Here is an 18345-nt window from a genome sequence, read left to right as displayed (position 1 = left end):
ACATCAAATATTCGGGATGTGGAATGAAACCCTATGTGTATATAAGTTTTAATTGTAATTCTGGCTTTCTGTTTATTACTCTTGTCCCGCTGAGGTTGAAATAACTCTGACCATCTTCCTTGTAGTTGTTTAAAATTACCCCACAGGAATATGCTGCCAGCACTGTGTCTCATCATAGGGATAGTGCGTTTGGGGTGTGTTTCAGACTCTAAATACTTTAGAAAAGTTTCAAATCATTAGCTAAATGATACAAATAACCCAAAGCAATTTTATTTATGAAGCACAAGCTTGAAAATAAAAGGCACTTGGATAAATATTCAAACAACTACAAGACTAATAATGTACACTTGCAGGCATGCATTACTGCATTAAATAAAATTCACTGCATTGTTTGTCTCATTTTAAAGCTCTAATTGTGCTTCAGCAGCCATGTTGGGGCAGGGCCCCCAAGTGAGACAAAGTAGCTCCACCACCAGGGTTTCTCCACTCTCTCCTCATGCTGCTGGTCAACATCAGCCATCTTGGTGTAATGAGTGTACTGGTTGTATGGGTCAAACTGCTCATAGGTGCTCATGGACAACCCGATGCTTTCACCCTCTTGCAGGTCAGAGTCTGGAGAAGCTTTCTGCAGCAGAAAGTCCACTCGGCCTGCAGTCTGCATGACAGCGGGCAGTTGGACCCTTTTTGTGACTCTGGTGTACCCAGATGCAGAGGCAGTGACTATGTGGATTCCTGGAGTGAGAAGACGCCAGTACTCTCCATTTTCAGCTGAACAGGGAAACAAGCACAGCAGGCATCATAATGTTTAGAGCTTAATTTATAAAGTCTTACTAAAAAAGGAATGCAAAACAATATTAAAAAGATCTCTACACTTAATTCAATTAAATTCAATTTCAATTCAATTTAGTTTATTTATATGGCGCCAATTCACAACACATGTCATCTGAGGGCACTTTACAGTTCACCAGATCATACATTAAAATTAATTCAAAGTTTTCTATCTAAGGAAAACCAGTTGATTGTATCGACCGATATCCTAGTAAACTAGCCCCACCCACCAGTGGCCAAAATCATTTTTGCCAGCAAGTTTGGCCTAGCCCCGATCAATGACCCAGGCCCTAAATCTGGCAGGCCAATCACAACGCAGAGATGTGTTTTGAATTTCTGGATGCAAAGCGGGCGGGGATTTGAGGGCGTGACGACAAAGCTGCACAACGCTGGTGTAAGCACAACAAGGAAGATGACAACACCTATTGAACAGTAGTATGCAGTGCGGCGGCAGCAGCTTACATGAAGCGCTCCATTTAAAGTCAAAAGTTCTCTTTCTGTTGCTGTTGTTCAATAAATGTACGTTTTAAGATCATTTGAGGCGAGAGTATTATACTTTAAAGCGTCACTATATGGTCCATTTACCAATTTAATGCTTAATTAAAACTATTTCCGAAGTTGAGAGCACCAACGGCAGCCAGGGCTAACCGCAGCCCATCTGCAGCGGCCCTCTCTCGGAGTAGTCGTGTGCGAAGGACCACTGGCTCTGATGTCAATTTTTGACTCAGCTTTGGAATCAGTTTTGGAGGGATGAGACTTGGGATTTTCATTGAAACGGGAGCAGGAAGAGGCTCTATGCTCTTTCATTTTTGAGAAGGAAATATTCGCTGTTTTACCGACAGGCTGTTTGTTTACACTCCCCCACCAGGTTTCTGTCTGGCTTACTACGTCACAGTCAGTTGTGCTCATTGGTCAGTCTTGGCCCATAGGCACAGACATGGTTTGAAAAACAACGGGTTGTTCTCAACATTAATCTTCCGATGTCTCATTGATCGGGGCCAGACTAAATTACACATTTAATCTCACATTTAGTCTGGTTTATCAGGCCAATTGACTGATTGACTCTAAGGCAATCCCTTACACTAAGCATGCTTGTAGCGAAAGTGGAGAGGAAAAACTCCCTTTTAACAAGAAGAAACCTCCAGCCGAACCAGGCTTAGTGTGAGCGGCCATCTGCCGAGGCCGACTGGGATTCAAGGAGATAGAAGCAGAGATACAGAAACAAGCAGAGATACAAAAGGCAATTGTAAAAGGCGGCACTATCCAGGAAACACACAGCCAGGCAGACCAGCTCAGAGCCAGCTCCCATGTCAGAGGATGAAGAGAGCACATCCAGCCAGTCACAGTTAAGAGAAACAGGACTACACTGAAAAACAGGCCAATCTTCAACATTTATAAACAAAGATGTTGATGGCAGCAGCACAGTTAATATTTCTGTCCAGGATGGTGTAACAGCCAAACGGGAACAGACCAGATGAAGCTACTATGAGAGAAAGCAGAGAGAGCAGAACGTTAGAGATTGAACTAACAGATTCTGCAGAGTGGGAGAATAGAGATAGAATGAAGCAGAATGATGAAAAAGGGGTCCCTATGTCCTCCAGCAGTCTAAGCCTATAGGAACATTAGAGATAGCTCAGGATAACTTGAGCCATTATACTGTAACTATAAGCTTTATCAAAAAGGAAAGTTTTAATCCTACCCTTAAAAGTAGACAGGGTGTCTGCCTCACGGAATAAAACTGGTAGTTGCTTCCACTGGAGAGGAGCCTGATAACTAAAAGATCTGCCTCCCATTCTATTTTTAGAAATTCTAAGAACCACTAGTAAACCTGCAGATTGAGAGCTAAGTGCTCTGTTAGGGACGTAAGGAACAATAATCTGACACAGAGCGAGGAGAGGAGAGAAGAGTTGAAAAGAGTCAAGAAGAATTTAGAGGACTAATGTTATGCAATCTAAATATTTACATATTTTATTACCAAATGTACACTTAAATAAAAGTGAGTAAGCACTTTAATCACAAGAAAATGTCAACTTAGTGGTTGTGTGCAAAATTTTTATCATTTCACAATTGTTCAAAACATACACTGGTTGGAGGGAGTGTTAGGCTGATGTACAATTTCTACTTGGAAAGTTTTCTGCTAATTTTATCATTTGTGAATTTAAATTCGTCTTTATTTAGTTTTTTTAGTTTATTATTTATTTTGAGCAAGTTTTACCATATAAAGTTTTTAAGTTAGTATTCTGCAACAAATGTCTTACCATAAAATAGCCTTATTATGGCCATAGGTTCGTAGTCCTTGCAAACAGATAGTCTTTAGGAAGGGGTTCCAATAAAAATATGTTTTGTAAACTTGTTAAATGTGGTAAATTGTGAATGACCCTTTATTAGAAATAAACAAAGAAATAGAAGATCTTAGAAAACATTCAAGGGTATTATTCCATGTTTCAAAACAAGAATTATGATATTTTGGTTCTGATCTTCTAGTTTAGACCAAAAGAAAGTGCATGATTGTAAAGTTAAGAAAAAATACATTCTTTTTTATTTTGTTTTATAAATAAAAATGTAAAAAATATGACACGCATCTGCATTTAGCGTCCAATAATAAACAGATCCCACCTTTGAGGTTTGTGAGATTCAAGAAATAGCATCATGGTGAACAGGGAACCCAGGAGACATGTGAGTGGGAGAAAATGTAATGTTTGTTTTTTTTAGAACACAGAAATAATAAAAAAGATTGGCCTAATTTAAGTTTTTCTTTATTATGTCCTGTTTGTGCTGGAAAGTACCCCCACAGCATGATGCTGTTGCCACCATGTTTTTCCATAGTTATCAAAGGTTCAGAATAAACTTCACATGCCTGTTAAGTTTTGGATTTGAAAATATGGCGGATTTTACAACATTCAATGCAAGCTGTCTGAATAGCTAAGTGAAGCTCAAGTGTCCATTATATTTTAAGACATGGACAAAAAATCTACAAAAAAAAAAAAAAAACATGTGTCAACCAATTACAAACTACAGTAAGGTGTTTAGAGTATGGATTGTGATGCTAGCAACAGTGTTGGAGATTCAGGTCATATATTATTTTTTATACAGGACATCTGTCCTAAAAGGGAGACTTAACAGCTATGGCAACAGTTAAGTACTGACTTGTGCTGGTTGCCACCATGTTGGAATATTATGCCAACATAAAATATTCCAACACATAATATACCAACCAATTTCATACATTTAAATTGTTGGTAACAATGTAAAAGAAATGTAAAAGTGCAATTCCGTATATGAATATATCTCCTGCTGGTCCACTTCACACTGTATTTTTGTAGTTGTATTTACCTGTGGTTATGTCATGTTGTATTCCTCTGATTGATACTCTTGCACCTTTAATTCCATTTCCATCCTCATCTTTCACAAATCCTTTGATCCCTCGGTGAGCCTGATCAACAACATCACAATCAATGCTTTCTCCTTCATTTGTTGCTTTTTTTATTTTTATAAAAATAAGAATTCATATACAAGGTATTTCACTATCAAAAATACCCATGCTGCATATAGGTTCAAGACATCTTTTTCTACCCAAATATTAAGTTACAGAAAAAATATCTCACTGCTTCAATGAAGGCGATCAATGCTTTCTGGTTATCCTGCCAGCTGAGGAAAAGTTCCTCCTCGGGAGGAAATTTCTCACATCCAACATTCACGGTCACCTCAAAACAGTTGGTGTGAAGATAGTTGAAGTCTTGCATACCTGACCAGAGACATTAAACAAACTATTTTTAGCATATTCTATAAAGAATTGAGTCACAGAATCCTTCCTTACAAATGGTCTGAGAGTGACCTCTACAGGCCATAGTTAAAACTACAATTTCAGATCAAAGAAATTGGCCTTGGCTTGAGTCAGGAATGTTTTTCTACTCACCGCCTGTAATACTAGACCACTGTGCTCCATTAACGACCCCTTTCTGGTTTCCAGGGTGGCATGTTGCCTTGGACATTGTTCGGTGGGAATCTGCATAAGTTCTCGCAAGAAGTTTAAAAACCTTTTAAAAAAAGATATAAATATAGACTCTTACTGTGTTTTAACACCATCTTTCTTTGTTGAGTGAGTTTCTCATTATTCTATTACGACTAAGAAACAAACCAGTGTGTGTTGTAGGATAATATCACTGTGTGCATCTCCCCACTCTTCAGCCAGATGCAGAAAAGCATTTCCACATAAAATAATGCAGATGACTGAGATAAAAAAAAGTCTTGAATGACTTTTGAGATAAGGAGATTTTTATGAAATTAAGTTTGTACAATATAAAAGCAAAGATCTCATAATCCAGCTGTATTTTGTGTAATATTTAAAAGCTTTTGTTTAGCAATGAAGGAAATTAAAAAGTTTGATGACACTTCTACATTAAGAACTTGATCTTCAATGAATAAAACAAAGGAGCACGACATTTCATGGGCAAAACGAAAAAAGGAAAAAAAAACACATTAAAGAAGTTGGTGTGTTTGTGATTGAAGGAAAAGGACATTTAAACAGTTTTGGTCTGACCAAATAAAATTAGCAATTTACATAAGTAGTAGTTTGAAACAAAGATGTTCTATATAACAGGTTTGGAGCTACTAATGTAAGTTATTTAAAAAAGCCTAAAGCTCAGTGCTCTCATTAAGCTATAAAAAAGAAAGAAACAACAAACAGTCAGTTTAGTTGTTTTATATAATATGTGAATCAGGAAATTTTCTAGATACCAAACTGAACGATTGTTGTTCTCTACTTCAAAAAACACTTTCAATTTTAAAAGGGGAATATTTTTCTCTTTTTTTAAATATTTTTTTATTTAAAAAATTCAATGTATAACATGGATGCATGAAAGCCTAATTTTATGCCAGTGTTAAATTCTGTTTACTGGTTATTGATTTTCTTTATTTGGACCCCGCTGATTTTTAATTGGTTACCCCTGGTATAGGCTATAACAAAATCTCCATGCAGCTTGATGTTCTTGTAACTACAGTTGCACAAGTTAGTCAGAAATTTAAGATCCATGAGACTGTAGCCAACCTCCCTGGAGGAAAATTGATGACAAATCAAAGAGACGAATAATACGATGGTAACAAAAAAGCCAAGAAAAACTACTAAGGTAGTGAACTTCAAGCTCAGGAACATCATTGTCAGATTGCATCATTTGTCATTATTTGAGCCTTAGTGGACTTAAAGGGAGATAACCAAGGAGGACAGTGGTTGGAAACAAGTTCTAAAATAATCCAGACTGGAACTAGTCAATCTACATGTGGATAAGCTACAACATTTTCTGGGAAAATTGTCCTATGGACAGATAAGACCAAAATTAAACGTTTTACCCAAGCACATCAGCTCTATGTTCCTATGCGAAGAGAAGAACACGTTCTCTACTGCGAAACATGGAGAAGGCTCTGTTATGTTACTCTATTACTTCATCTGACACAGGCTGTCTGCCTAAAAACCCTACAATGTGGCCAAAATAGAAAATTTCTAAAAAGGAGAATGGACCACAGTTCCTGCTCAAGGATGTAAAAGATTCATTACTAGGTAACACCTGATGGTAGTTTAGTGATGCCATTGGTGGAACAACTACTGTAGGTATTATTATTATTTAGTAGGAGGCGGCATTTGACACAGGTGGGCGTGGAGTAATTGTTTCATCTTAGTTATTAAAAAACGTACTTCGGAAATTAATGTTTGCCTTTATTCATGTTTGATATCAAAGTTTGATCAACCCAGCTTAATTAAAAACAAAACAGTAGCATACCTTACTACACTGTATATTGTATATATATTTTTACTGTTTTTTATCTCTTGTAAATTTGACCCTTTTTTTAAAACCACTGAATGTTTTACTCTTGAACTCCATGTTTCACACAACTCGTTGACCTTTTCATCTGGTGTTGGGGAGAACATGCTCTCTCCACGCGGGTGTTTGGACAGATCATAAGGATAAGAGACCACCAAGTCTCCCCCATGGAAACTAGCAGAGAGCACAAACGGAATGGAGCGGATCCACTTCATAACTGCATACGTTTCTGGTGCAACCTGAATGAAATACTCAATCAAATCAGTTCATTTGTTTCAGAACAGCAGACATATTTTGCATTATATTTTTGGTCTTTTACACTATGAAGAGTCATTCTGTACCTTACCAAACCAGTAATTATTTGGGATTGGAATGTGATTGGTGTGAAAGCCTTTCCGTCTGCGCCTTCCATAAACAATGGTCGTCAAGTCAGGAAAGTTTCTGTTCAGATCAATGTTCTGGGCATTATTTCGGCCGATGTTTCTAGAGCCATACATGTCACCCTGTTGATTTTGAAAAATAAATGGTTTTATAATTCTAAACAAACAGAACTAATTATAACAGTTTTGAAATATTTCATCTGTGTGTGTAATATATATATATATATATATATATATATATATATATATACTTTCAGATTCATCTGTTGAAGATAACATTGTTGTTGTTTTTTTATTTATCCTTTTTTTTTTTTTTTTTACAGCTATCACAGTCTAAAAGCAAATAAAGGTTTTTGTAAGCATCTGAGGATTTGTGCAAAATGTTACTTTACAGGTACCAGTACCAAAATATTAACACACCAAAAATTATATGTTTACATCAAAATAAACCAATATATATCAAGCATTTGTTCCAGTAGTGTTTACTTCGTCTTTTTAGACTATTGACTAATAGCTTCCCCATTATTAAACAGGTACATCATTTTTTTAGGTTTGTCAAACAATATTGGACCATTTTTATAATGTTTTTTGTTGTTGGCATTCATATAAATATACTGGTTTAATAACTTAGTATACGTTTAATTGGTTTTTGGTATACGTCTATTTTGAATTTATATCCCTCCCCCGGAGAAAACTCCACCAGCTGCCACTGACTCAAACCCTTCTTTGGGAGAATTTCCTCCGCCTCTCCTGCTGCAACATATTTACGTGAACTGTGTTGTAGTTTGAGAGGGTGGCGCATTGTGATGGCGTGCCTGGGTCCGCCATTTCAATTGGTTGGTGGGAAGTGGTAACTGTAGCATGCCCCTATATGAGAGGCTACAATGAAAAGGAAAGAAAAGTGTGTTTCTATATCAAACTTTTATCAACCCTCTTTTTTTCTATTGTGCCACATGTCTATCAATCGACATATATTGTTATTAAATTGTCGTCCAGCCCTATGTTGGAGTTTGGTTGTAGGATAAGGTTAATGAAATAAAAGTCTTTGGTCTTTATATATGCTGGACAGATAGTCTACAGTGTATATGTGATTTGTTTTCATAACAAGTTGAACCTACCTGATGACCTGATTACTTAAAAAACCCTGCTAACATCTTAGAGGGAGGTATAAAGTAATATAAAACATAGATATATAGCTTTGGAGTAGTCACCTCTTCATAGTTATCGTCACCGTCTTCCGATGTAGCAAGCTGGTATCCGTCAGGATTCATGGAGGGCAGGATGTGGATGCGGGTGTTATTGACAAGTGTCTGGATGCGTTCGTTTCCTTGCTGATACTCTGAGCAGATGTACTGAGCCAGGTAGATAAGCAGCTGGCGACCAAGGACTTCATTTCCATGCACGTTACCGATGAGCTTTACCTCAGGCTCGACTAAATGGGATAATATTTAGTATGAAGTTTTAATAAAAACGAAAAACAGAATTAAAAGAAGTATTGGTTGAATAAGAGCTGTACTCACGTAGCTGATGTTCCCCCGGACTGTTTGAGAACTCGATCACCAGCAGCTCCCTGCCCTCTGTGCTACGGCCGATGCTGTACGTCCTGGAAATTTCAGAGCATTGATCTTCCGTCTTCTTTAAGACTCCAAACATCTGGGAGTTGGTGTGGTAGGTGAACTGGATCGGTTCAGCAGCCTGCTCAGGCTGAGGAACCTCTAAGGTCTGAGCGCCCTCATCTTCTGAAATAAACAAATGATCATCTATAGACAGTGACTCACAAAAAACAACAGATATGGTAGATTGCTGATAAAGAAGTTATCTGTCTGGCATGCACTGCTTGTGAATAACACTGTCTTAGAATTTCAAATCAAATCGACTTTTAAATTTAGCTAAAGTTAATGAATATATTTGTTTAAATAAATTCATTTGGAAGCATTGAAGTGCCAATAAAATCCCTATTTCTTGTAAAAATAAAAGACTTAATAAAGACATATGCATTTTTTTTTTAGTGCATATGTTTCCCTGATTCAGTATTACTTTGTGGGATCCATTGTCTCACTGAGAAGGGAGTTTGCTGATGCATCATCATATTTTCACACAGTGCCACTCCTCCAAATTTTTTGGAAGGCCTGTATGGTGAATGTTTTTTCGGACATCCTTGGGTTCAGGATAACTTAATCAGAAATCAGATCAAACAGACTTTAAACATCAAACCACAACGACACATCAAGTCTCAACCCTTCCGAATAAAAGGACATATTATTATTACAAAAAGCGTTGATGCTTCTATATACCTTAACATGCTCTTGAAACATTACCCACTGTTGATAACTCTTCAGTAAGGAATCCCAATATTGGCAATCCTAAAAGTCGCTTTAAATCCCTAGAAGACGTCATCATCTAATGTGCTTATTTCTTAATGCTTTGATCCAGCCGTAGGAGAGAGGAATGCCAACATCAGCGAGACAGAAAGTTATACAAATACACAATACATCAAAAGTACGCAAACTGGATGCCTAGCCTGAATGCCTGTCAGTGTTTTGGAGGGATGGGCTTGCTCACTTACTCACTACTCGCTGAAGACAGTAAACTCAAAGCGATTGGTGCTTTCATGTCATCACCAACGTCTCCAACAACACATAATTAAGTCAGTTGATGATAGCGGCTTAAAAAAAAAAAAAAAAACAATCTCAAAAGCTGCTAAAATATAGACAGAGTAACCATGTTGGAAACAGTCGACTGGTGGCCACATGTTCTGAAAGCTGTCACAATCCCTCAATTGAGACATATATTGCATTTCTGCATTTAGAATAAATAACACATGTAGGTGATTGGATTTGACTTTATGGATAAGAAAGAATGTCAGTTTCTCCCATTCTGTCTCATTACTAATGAGAACTGAGAACTGAAGGGGGGGGTTTGTTTAAGTTTACTTTAGTTTTTTATCACCTAAATATTCAGTTTGTTGTGGTTAGTTAAAGAGTAGTTTTATTTATTTTTAGTTTTGTATGGACATTTTTTTTATTTATTGCTTCTCTGTTATACTGAGCTCCCTTTTTTGTCCCAACAAATAAAAAACTTTACATTTGGCAATAAAGTACCCATGGCAATCTATTTCTTTAGCAGGGACCAAAAAGTTGCTTATGAACATAGTAGAAGATGAATGGGGCTGAAGATAGGACAACTGTAGTAAAAATGATGCTAGATAATATGATATTCGTGTATTAGAATGGTCAAATATATGACATAAATTCAATTGAAAATCTGTGAAAAACTTTTCTAAATCACATTTATCAATTATATATAACTTTTTTTTTGTTCTGTTGCATAAAAAGACACTTTGTGGTTTTTCAGTTGTAAATTGTAAAAATGGGTACGGTTGAATGGTTAGAACTTTTGCAAGGCGTTGTAGACAAATAAAATATATAAAACACATATTACTAATTATTCTAGGATTACCCTAATCATGGAGAACAATCACTCTTTGTTTAATTCATATAGTAATAATATTTAGTTTTGGAAATAAAAAATATTTTGCTTTCTTTTTCTATTAATCAGTCTTTGTATCTTTTCACAAAGCAGATAAAATCAACTCAAACTTATTCTGCTTGATGGGGGGAAAAAAGAAGCTTTGCTTAGCTATTAAAAAGAAAGATTATATTTTAGAGTCTTTTACTGCTTCTTTTACTGCTTTGGAAAACCACATTTCATTGTTTTATTTCTCTAACTCTAAAATGTCCGAGGCTTTAAATCATTCCCTGCTGTCTGTGAAGTCATCCCAAAAGTTCACACAATCATCTGCATCACACATGACTCCGAAATGTGGCAGCAGAATGTTTTTTTTTAAATCTTTACTAAATTTTTTCTCTTTCATTGGGAATCTGTGTTTTGGTTTAAGAAGAAGCATAAGAAAAAGTATTAAGTGACTAAACTGCTAGACAAATCTCTCCCAGTAGGTTTATTCAAGGACGAAAGGCGATCCAGTTGGATGGTGTTTTGAACCGAGCTGATGCGTGCCTTAGCCAGATGTCTTCAATAAACATCTTTATATAAACTAATGCTCTCCCCCAGCTATGTGAGCTCCAGTTGTATTCTTCTTTCAGTTATTAAAACAAGTAGAGAAACTCTTGTTTTAGTTAATCAGATTCACCAAATATTAAGTTTAGTATTTGGGAACTGACTACAGTATAAAAGAGCTCATAGTAAAAGTAGCCCTGTGGTACTTATACAGCATTTTAAATATACCAGAGACCACAAATCACTCTGAGGTTGGTTAATTAGGTCAAGAAAGCTGGTAGAATAAAAGTTAATAGGTTCTAAAGATATTCTGTTTATTAGGGAGATTACAGTTTTATTTGATTCAAGATGAATTATTTGCCTCCTTTTCAGTTTTGTTTTTCAGGTAATAAGATAAACATTGAAGCTCCACTGGCTTCATGCTCACAAGGCACTTGTGAGACAGAGATCCGCTTGTTTTTATTGCATTTGTAATTGTATAGCAACGAAATGAAACCTTGAAAGGCATGCTTGAAAAAAAGCTGAACATGTTTGCAGCAAAAGTTGCAGCTCATCTAGTACAGATGACACATTAGAAAACAAGAAGTTCTGAATCTAAGACTATTTTGCTTTCCTCTTATTCTTTCTGATTTAGACTTCTGATAAAAGTCTGAACATATATTATTTTTGTAATTTTTCAGACACAACTTTAACAAAAAATATGTATATGAAGGGCTGCTTGGTGCAGTGGTTTGTAGCACTGCTGCCTAGGAGTAAGAAGATTGTGTGTGTGAGTGTTTTTTTTTCTGCATGTTTTCATGTTTTCTGTGTGTAATCAAGCTTCCTTCCACAGTTCAAAATCATGATTGGATGAATTGGTGACTTCAAATGTCCATTCTGTAAATCTCTGCATTGCCCTGGGATGGACAGGAAATGTGTCTGTGATGCACAACATGTTTAACTTGAAGACTGCTGGAAATAGGCACCATATTCCTCCGACCTGAGGGACATATGGGAAGAGATGGATGGATTGATTGGGCATCTGGTTGGTTTCCATTTAGAGGCTCTGTAGCTTTATGTGTTAAACATGTTTTATCAACTTATCAACAGTTTTTCTTCAGTTTTTTTTTTCTGCCTGACAAATAAAGTTCCATTTTATGGACAGCCTTTGGGATTTCCTTCTGTATTTGATGCCGTCAAACAGCACTGAAGCATTGAAAGAAAAGCCCTGCCTGTAACTCTTACTCACGAAACGTCATAGCGACCATCTTAAAAAAGTTGTAGCTAATCTTTTCAGCATAATATCTTGCAGCAATGACATTTTATTGAACTTTCTGGCTTTTCACATTTTTTACAAGGCAAAATAAGCAGGCAACACTAATCGAAACTCAAACACGGAGCTCCCTATAGCCTTCTATCAAACACATAACAAAGAGAAGGTAGAATATAAGAAAACGATGTAAGGTAGGATATTAAAACTGACTTTGTTGAAAAACTCACATGCATAATTCACATTATTCAGCAGTACAATGTGTCATCACCTTTATCGTTAGCTTAAAATAATAAAAACATCTAGAGGAGTTATCTTACTAATACCATCATTCATAGTTGGACTAAGGTAGATGTTTTAGCTGTTGTTTTCATGCCTTTTTCATTTTTCTCATCTTAAAATAAGGGAAAATTTGCCTTTTTTACATTGACCTTGTATACCTAGAACCCATCTAAGAAGAATTCCGCAAAAGAATGGGAACAGATTAAGAAATTGCAGTGGGATATATGTCTTCCAAGTTATGTCAGACATAAGAGAAAGATTAAATCATGGCTGTAAGAATACACAAAAAACGTCATATTACCTTTGAGACCATCCAGTGGGTCATAACATCCCTCCTGCTCACTTACAAAGAAGCGATCACAATCCAGGAAGTAGGGCCAAGCCATTCTGATCTTCTCAAAAGCATCACTGCATTTTTTGTGGACCATCTCGCAGGAGCTGCGGCATGGCCTTAGCACCTTGCTTTCTTCGCAGCGGGGGGCCAGAACCGAGCAGCCCAGCATCCGGATCTCAGGGTTGCACTGTCCGCCCAGCAGGGATTCAACTACGCTGATGAGGAGGTACTCAACTCCAGATTCTGCATCCTCCCAGGTGCTGTGGCCGAGGATGTTTGGGAACATGGTGCGAGCGTAGGGCATGTCCTCACAGTAGGAAAGCAGGATGTCTGTACATTTGGCTGAGATGGAAAGGAGTGACAACATAAAATCACATCAGTATAGTTTTAAATGAATATATCTATGAAAAGATGTTAAGAAAAAAAAAATATGGAAATAAATTTAAAACTAGATATTTAGCAAATGTCACATATGTTCTGGATACCTGACACTAGATTAAACTCATATGTTGATTATATTTTAGATCATTATGCACTTCAATTGCTAAGGTATGTAAAAAAAAAAAATGTCGAGTTCATTTAAATTTTATTTTCAAAACATCCAATTCCATTAGTATGTCTGTGTCTAACACATGTGAGAGCTGATTACATCCAAATAACAACTCACTGGTTTAAATTGGTTTCCAGTATGTTGTGTTCAAGAAAGGATTATAAAAAAACAAGTTACAATTCCTCCTTATCTATTCAGTTTAAAATGTTCAATTACAAAATTACTGGATTTCCAACCATATGATCTAATATTCAATTTAAAATGGTTGCATTTCTTTGTCAGTGACTCCATACATATATCCTGCAGATACAGTAAACCTGGTATATGCATTGAAGTACTAAATAATGTCAAGTTAAAATAACTAAATACATATTGTACAGACATACTAAAGTGAACTGAAATGTAATGTAACATAGAAACGTGTTTCAGGAGTAACATATTAGAAATTCAAAGCACCACTCTCCAAGCTTCATAGAACTGATATAACTTTGTTTTTTATTGGACAAATCAAACATTTTGTGTTGTGCTCAGTAGATATAGTGTTGTCAGTTTTATTCTGTGGAATCCATTATGTCTCTCAGATGGTCACAGTGTACCATCCTCAATCATCTGCTCCAAAATATTTCCATTATCTGTGGAAATTAGAAATTAAATATTTCATGCATCCATCGATCATCTAAAAATACTTAGTCGTTTCACAGTTTTTAGACCACATTCCATTAACACTCTGCGATTTGAATGATTTACGAGTAGTTTGCATAAAAGCTGTTTGTTTTGAGAAATCAAAGGATTTAAACATGACCACAGAACTGACACTGTAATTGAGAGATTTTGTTTTCTTGTCTCTCAACACACTTTGGTTTCCAGATCAAAATCCTGAGAAGCTGTTTTTAAAAATTCAAACCACTCTATGACATTATGGTCTGAGATTAAATGAGAAGAGGATGGCAAACAGTCCATGAATGACAACTTTATTCCTTCAAGATTGAGGGTACTCACGCTTTTCTTCCACTGCTGGTTTGCACATTCCTGCAAAACACATTATTTTATTAGTGGCCACTAGATGGCAGACTTGTATCTACAAATTAATAAAACTAGATCATAAAATCCTTTCTTTTTGACAAATTCGTTTTCATTTCGCACCTTTATAGCATCTATCTTATATCTTTAACAGTCAATTGATGAGAAAATAAGTTATTTATCAGTGTTAATAAAAACAATGAGCTTATCTTTGAATATCATTCTGCAATGATTTGCACAAGTTTCACCTACAGTGAAGCAGATCATGTCTAGGTGCTCAGAGACTGTATTCATAATAACTGATAAAAATGAGAAGGTTTACCTCTTATCTGCGGGTCGCATCGCGGCTGAGCCCCACATGAAAGCAGCAACATCTGCAGCAGAACCAGAAGCATTTTCCCCACTCTCATGTTGTCTCCACTCAGCTATGAGAAACCCACTCCACAAGTGGAGCCAGAGGGAGGGTTTTTCACTCTGTGTTTGTGAACTTCCCAAACAGGTCATAAATTCCAGTAAACTTCCATAAACATGCTTACTTTATAGCAGCTATTAACCAAAACGATGCAGCTGATGATTACATTTTGCAGAGCTGCAATGGGCAGTTCTTTCTTTTTGTGTGTTTATTTTGCATTTGGAAAATAAATTATTTAAGTGTCAAATCAATTTTAAGTTTTAAAGGGAATCATTATTATACTTTCTACTATTTCTTTCTGCTTATAATCATAATTGCAATATGTATTCTAATCTGAATAGGACAAATGACTGATATAATTTAGTATTATAGATTTAAAATAAATAATTATTAATGACTTTCAAAAATGTTATTCGAATACAAAATCTGGGTTTAAATAGTGTATCAAACAGCAGAATCCCCTAAATCTTATAAATGGTTCTGTTTTGTTTTTTGCCAAGAATAGCTATCAGGGATTTGTGTCAGGGTTTGGTTGAGGTTAGAGGACCCAAATGCAGAAGTAGGGAGGCAGAGGTGAGTTTCTTGAAGGTTTAATCGAATGTTCACAAACAACTGAGGCAGGAATCCAAAAATCCAACATGAAAATTGTAAAACAAACCAGAACCATGGAGACATCAGGGGAAAACATTCATGAGGAGCCAGGGTAAGATGAGGAACCAGCAATGAGGAACTGCACAAGGAGAGTATTTATGGTAGACTGAACAAAGAGAGGACTAACGAGCAGATTGGGAGCAGGTCTGAAGAGAGGAGTATAGAAAAGAGCTAGGGAAAAGGAGACCAACACAAGAGGGCAACAGAGAGCAACAAATAAAAACCGAAGAACTCAAATATAACCAGAAAACACAACAAAATAGGAATTAAACCAATACAACTAGAAAAAATAGAGCAAAGTAAAACTGAATACTCAAAAGAAAACATAACAGAACCAAGACCGTGTTTAAGTTCACTTTAAGGAATTTTCCCTCTAACCAAAATGATCAAACTGTCTTAATTCAGCCAAACTTGGGGGTGTTTTGACATGAAATGGTATGTTTAAGGTTATTTAAGAGTATCAGAATCAGATACTTATTTTATTTATTTATTTTATTTTATTTTATTGACAGGGACAGTGTACATTAATAAGCATTCCTGCAAAGGCACCAGAATTAGCCAAAAGGCTATTTTTCATCTGTTGTCCCTGGACAGATCTTAAAGTACAGATATAGGTCTGTATTATAGGCCTCACAAAAACATTCTCTCTTATTTTCTAACCCGTTATAGTGCACTGAGTCAAATACTTTGAAATTCAAAATGTTAAGTGAAGAGTCCTATTGAATAAATATGAAAATAATAAATATGGCAGAAATCAAGGTCAGCATAAGTACCAAAAACAGTCACTTCCCATAATATGGTAAAAAAATACAAAGAGTGCTTCTACAAGAAATTTGTGGGGGGGGAAACTACAGAAAGAAAGAGGGGCAATTGTTTGTACCATAACCCTCAGAACATTAATGTTGATGCAGAAACTCCATATTTTACATTTTTAACTTAGCTTATCAACTTTTTTTATCAGGCTTTTCAAGTTAGCTTATTAAATTTCAAACTTTTAAGCTTTTCTTTTTACTAGATTTACAGTAGGTATCATATATAGGTATCATAGGAAACATTAGATTACTGATGTTATTCTATAAAGCATTTGCACTCAGGTTTAAGACAGAGGTTGGCCTTGCAGACCCGGCTGACCACATTTGACTTCACAATTTTGCCGTGTTCACTGCAAAAAGGTGTTTACAGTGGGGCAAAAAAGTATTTAGTCAGCCACCAATAGTGCAAGTTCTCCCACTTAAAAAGATGAGAGAGGCCGGTAATTTTCATCATAGATATACCTCAACTATGAGAGACAAAATGAGAAAAAAAAATCCAGAAAATCACATTGTCTGATTTTTAAAGAATTTATTTGCAAAATATGGTGGAAAATAAGTATTTGGTCAGTTACAAACAAGCAAGATTTCTGGCTCTCACAGACCTGTAACTTCTTCTGTAAGAGGCTCCTCTGTCCTCCACTCGTTACCTTCATTAATGGCACCTGTTTGAACCCGTTATCAGTATAAAAGACACCTGTCCACAACCTCAAACGGTCACACTCTAAACTCCACCATGGCCAAAACTAAAGAGCTGTCAAAGGACACCCGAAACAAAATTATAGACCTGCACCAGGCTGGGAAGTCTGAATCTGTAATAGGTAAGCAGCTTGGTGTGAAGAAATCAACTTTGGGATCAATTATTAGAAAATGGAAAACATACAAGACCACTGATAATCTTCCTCGATCTGGGGCTCCACGCAAGATCTCACCCCGTGGGGTCAAAATGATCACAAGAACGGTGAGTAAAAATCCCAGAACCACACGGGGGGACCTAGTGAATGACCTGCAGAGAGCTGGGACCAAAGTAACAAAGGCTACCATCAGTAACACACTACGTCGCCAGGGACTCAAATCCTGCAGTGCCAGACGTGTCCCCCTGCTTAAGCCAGTACATGTCAAGGCCCGTCTCAAGTTTGCTAGAGAGCATTTGGATGATCCAGACGATGACTGGGAGAATATCATATGGTCAGATGAAACCAAAATATAACTTTTTGGTAAAAACTCTACTCGTCGTGTTTGGAGGAGAGAGAATGCTGACTTGCATCCAAAGAACACCATACCTACAGTGAAGCATGGGGGTGGAAACATCATGCTTTGGGGCTGTTTTTCTGCTAAGGGACCAGGACGACTGATCCGTGTGAAGGAAAGAATGAATGGGGCCATGTATCGTCAAATTTTGAGTGAAAACCTCCTTCCATCAGCAAGGGCATTGAAGATGAAACGTGGCTGGGTCTTTCAGCATGACAATGATCCCAAACACACCGCCCGGGTAACGAAGGAGTGGCTTCGTAAGAAGCATTTCAAGGTCCTGGAGTGGCCTAGCCAGTCTCCAGATTTCAATCCCATAGAAAATCTTTGGAGGGAGTTGAAAGTCTGTGTTGCCCAGCGACAGCCCCAGAACATCACTGCTCTAGAGGAGATCTGCATGGAGGAATGGGCCAAAATACCAGCAACAGTGTGTGAAAACCTTGTGAAGACTTACAGAAAACGTTTGATCTCTGTCATTGCCAACAAAGGGTATATAACAAAGTATTGAGATGAACTTTTGTTATTGACCAAATACTTATTTTCCACCATATTTTGCAGATAAATTCTTTAAAAATCAGACAATGTGATTTTCTGGATTTTTTTTTTTCTCATTTTGTCTCTCATAGTTGAGGTATATCTATGATGAAAATTACCGGCCTTTCTCATCTTTTTAAGTGGGAGAACTTGCACTATTGGTGGCTGACTAGATACTTTTTTGCCCCACTGTATATCTAAAAGACCAAAAA

At 36.6% G+C, this 18345-nt stretch overlaps 1 protein-coding gene across 2 annotated transcripts; it reads right to left on the bottom strand.

Moving 5' to 3' along the window:
* Positions 1–248: 248 nt before the first annotated feature.
* Positions 249–14916, bottom strand: LOC119783427 (carboxypeptidase Z-like). Of its 2 annotated transcripts, none has more exons than XM_038284945.1 (11): positions 14799–14916; positions 14456–14485; positions 12874–13248; positions 8545–8763; positions 8236–8456; positions 6986–7147; positions 6725–6883; positions 4745–4865; positions 4434–4573; positions 4162–4261; positions 249–768 (listed from the first exon to the last, which is right to left on the bottom strand). In XM_038284945.1, exons 1-11 carry the CDS (start codon positions 14884–14886, stop codon positions 410–412), a joined length of 1974 nt encoding a protein of 657 aa, XP_038140873.1. In that variant the 5' UTR covers positions 14887–14916; the 3' UTR covers positions 249–409. The 2 variants fall into 2 exon arrangements, with proteins under 2 accessions (XP_038140873.1, XP_038140874.1); XM_038284946.1 differs by having other exon boundaries at positions 8545–8760.
* Between the last annotated feature and the right edge of the window lie 3429 nt (positions 14917–18345).

The sequence above is a fragment of the Cyprinodon tularosa genome, unplaced genomic scaffold (assembly GCF_016077235.1).
Source record: "Cyprinodon tularosa strain WSP-4 unplaced genomic scaffold, ASM1607723v1 ctg204, whole genome shotgun sequence".
NCBI lineage: Eukaryota > Metazoa > Chordata > Actinopteri > Cyprinodontiformes > Cyprinodontidae > Cyprinodon > Cyprinodon tularosa.
This window is presented reverse-complemented; position numbering and strand designations above follow the sequence as displayed.

What these genes read in the sequence shown, in the direction of transcription:
- LOC119783427 (XM_038284945.1), bottom strand. Translation starts at nt 14,886, where the DNA reads ATGAGAGTGGGGAAAATGCTTCTGGTTCTGCTGCAGATGTTGCTGCTT. An exon ending in ATGCGACCCGCAGATAAGAG is followed by an intron (nt 14,486 to 14,798) that starts GTAAACCTTCTC and finishes TGTGTTTTGCAG; the next exon opens with GAATGTGCAAACCAGCAGTG. An exon ending in ACAACATGACATAACCACAG is followed by an intron (nt 769 to 4,161) that starts GTAAATACAACT and finishes TTCCCTGTTCAG; the next exon opens with CTGAAAATGGAGAGTACTGG.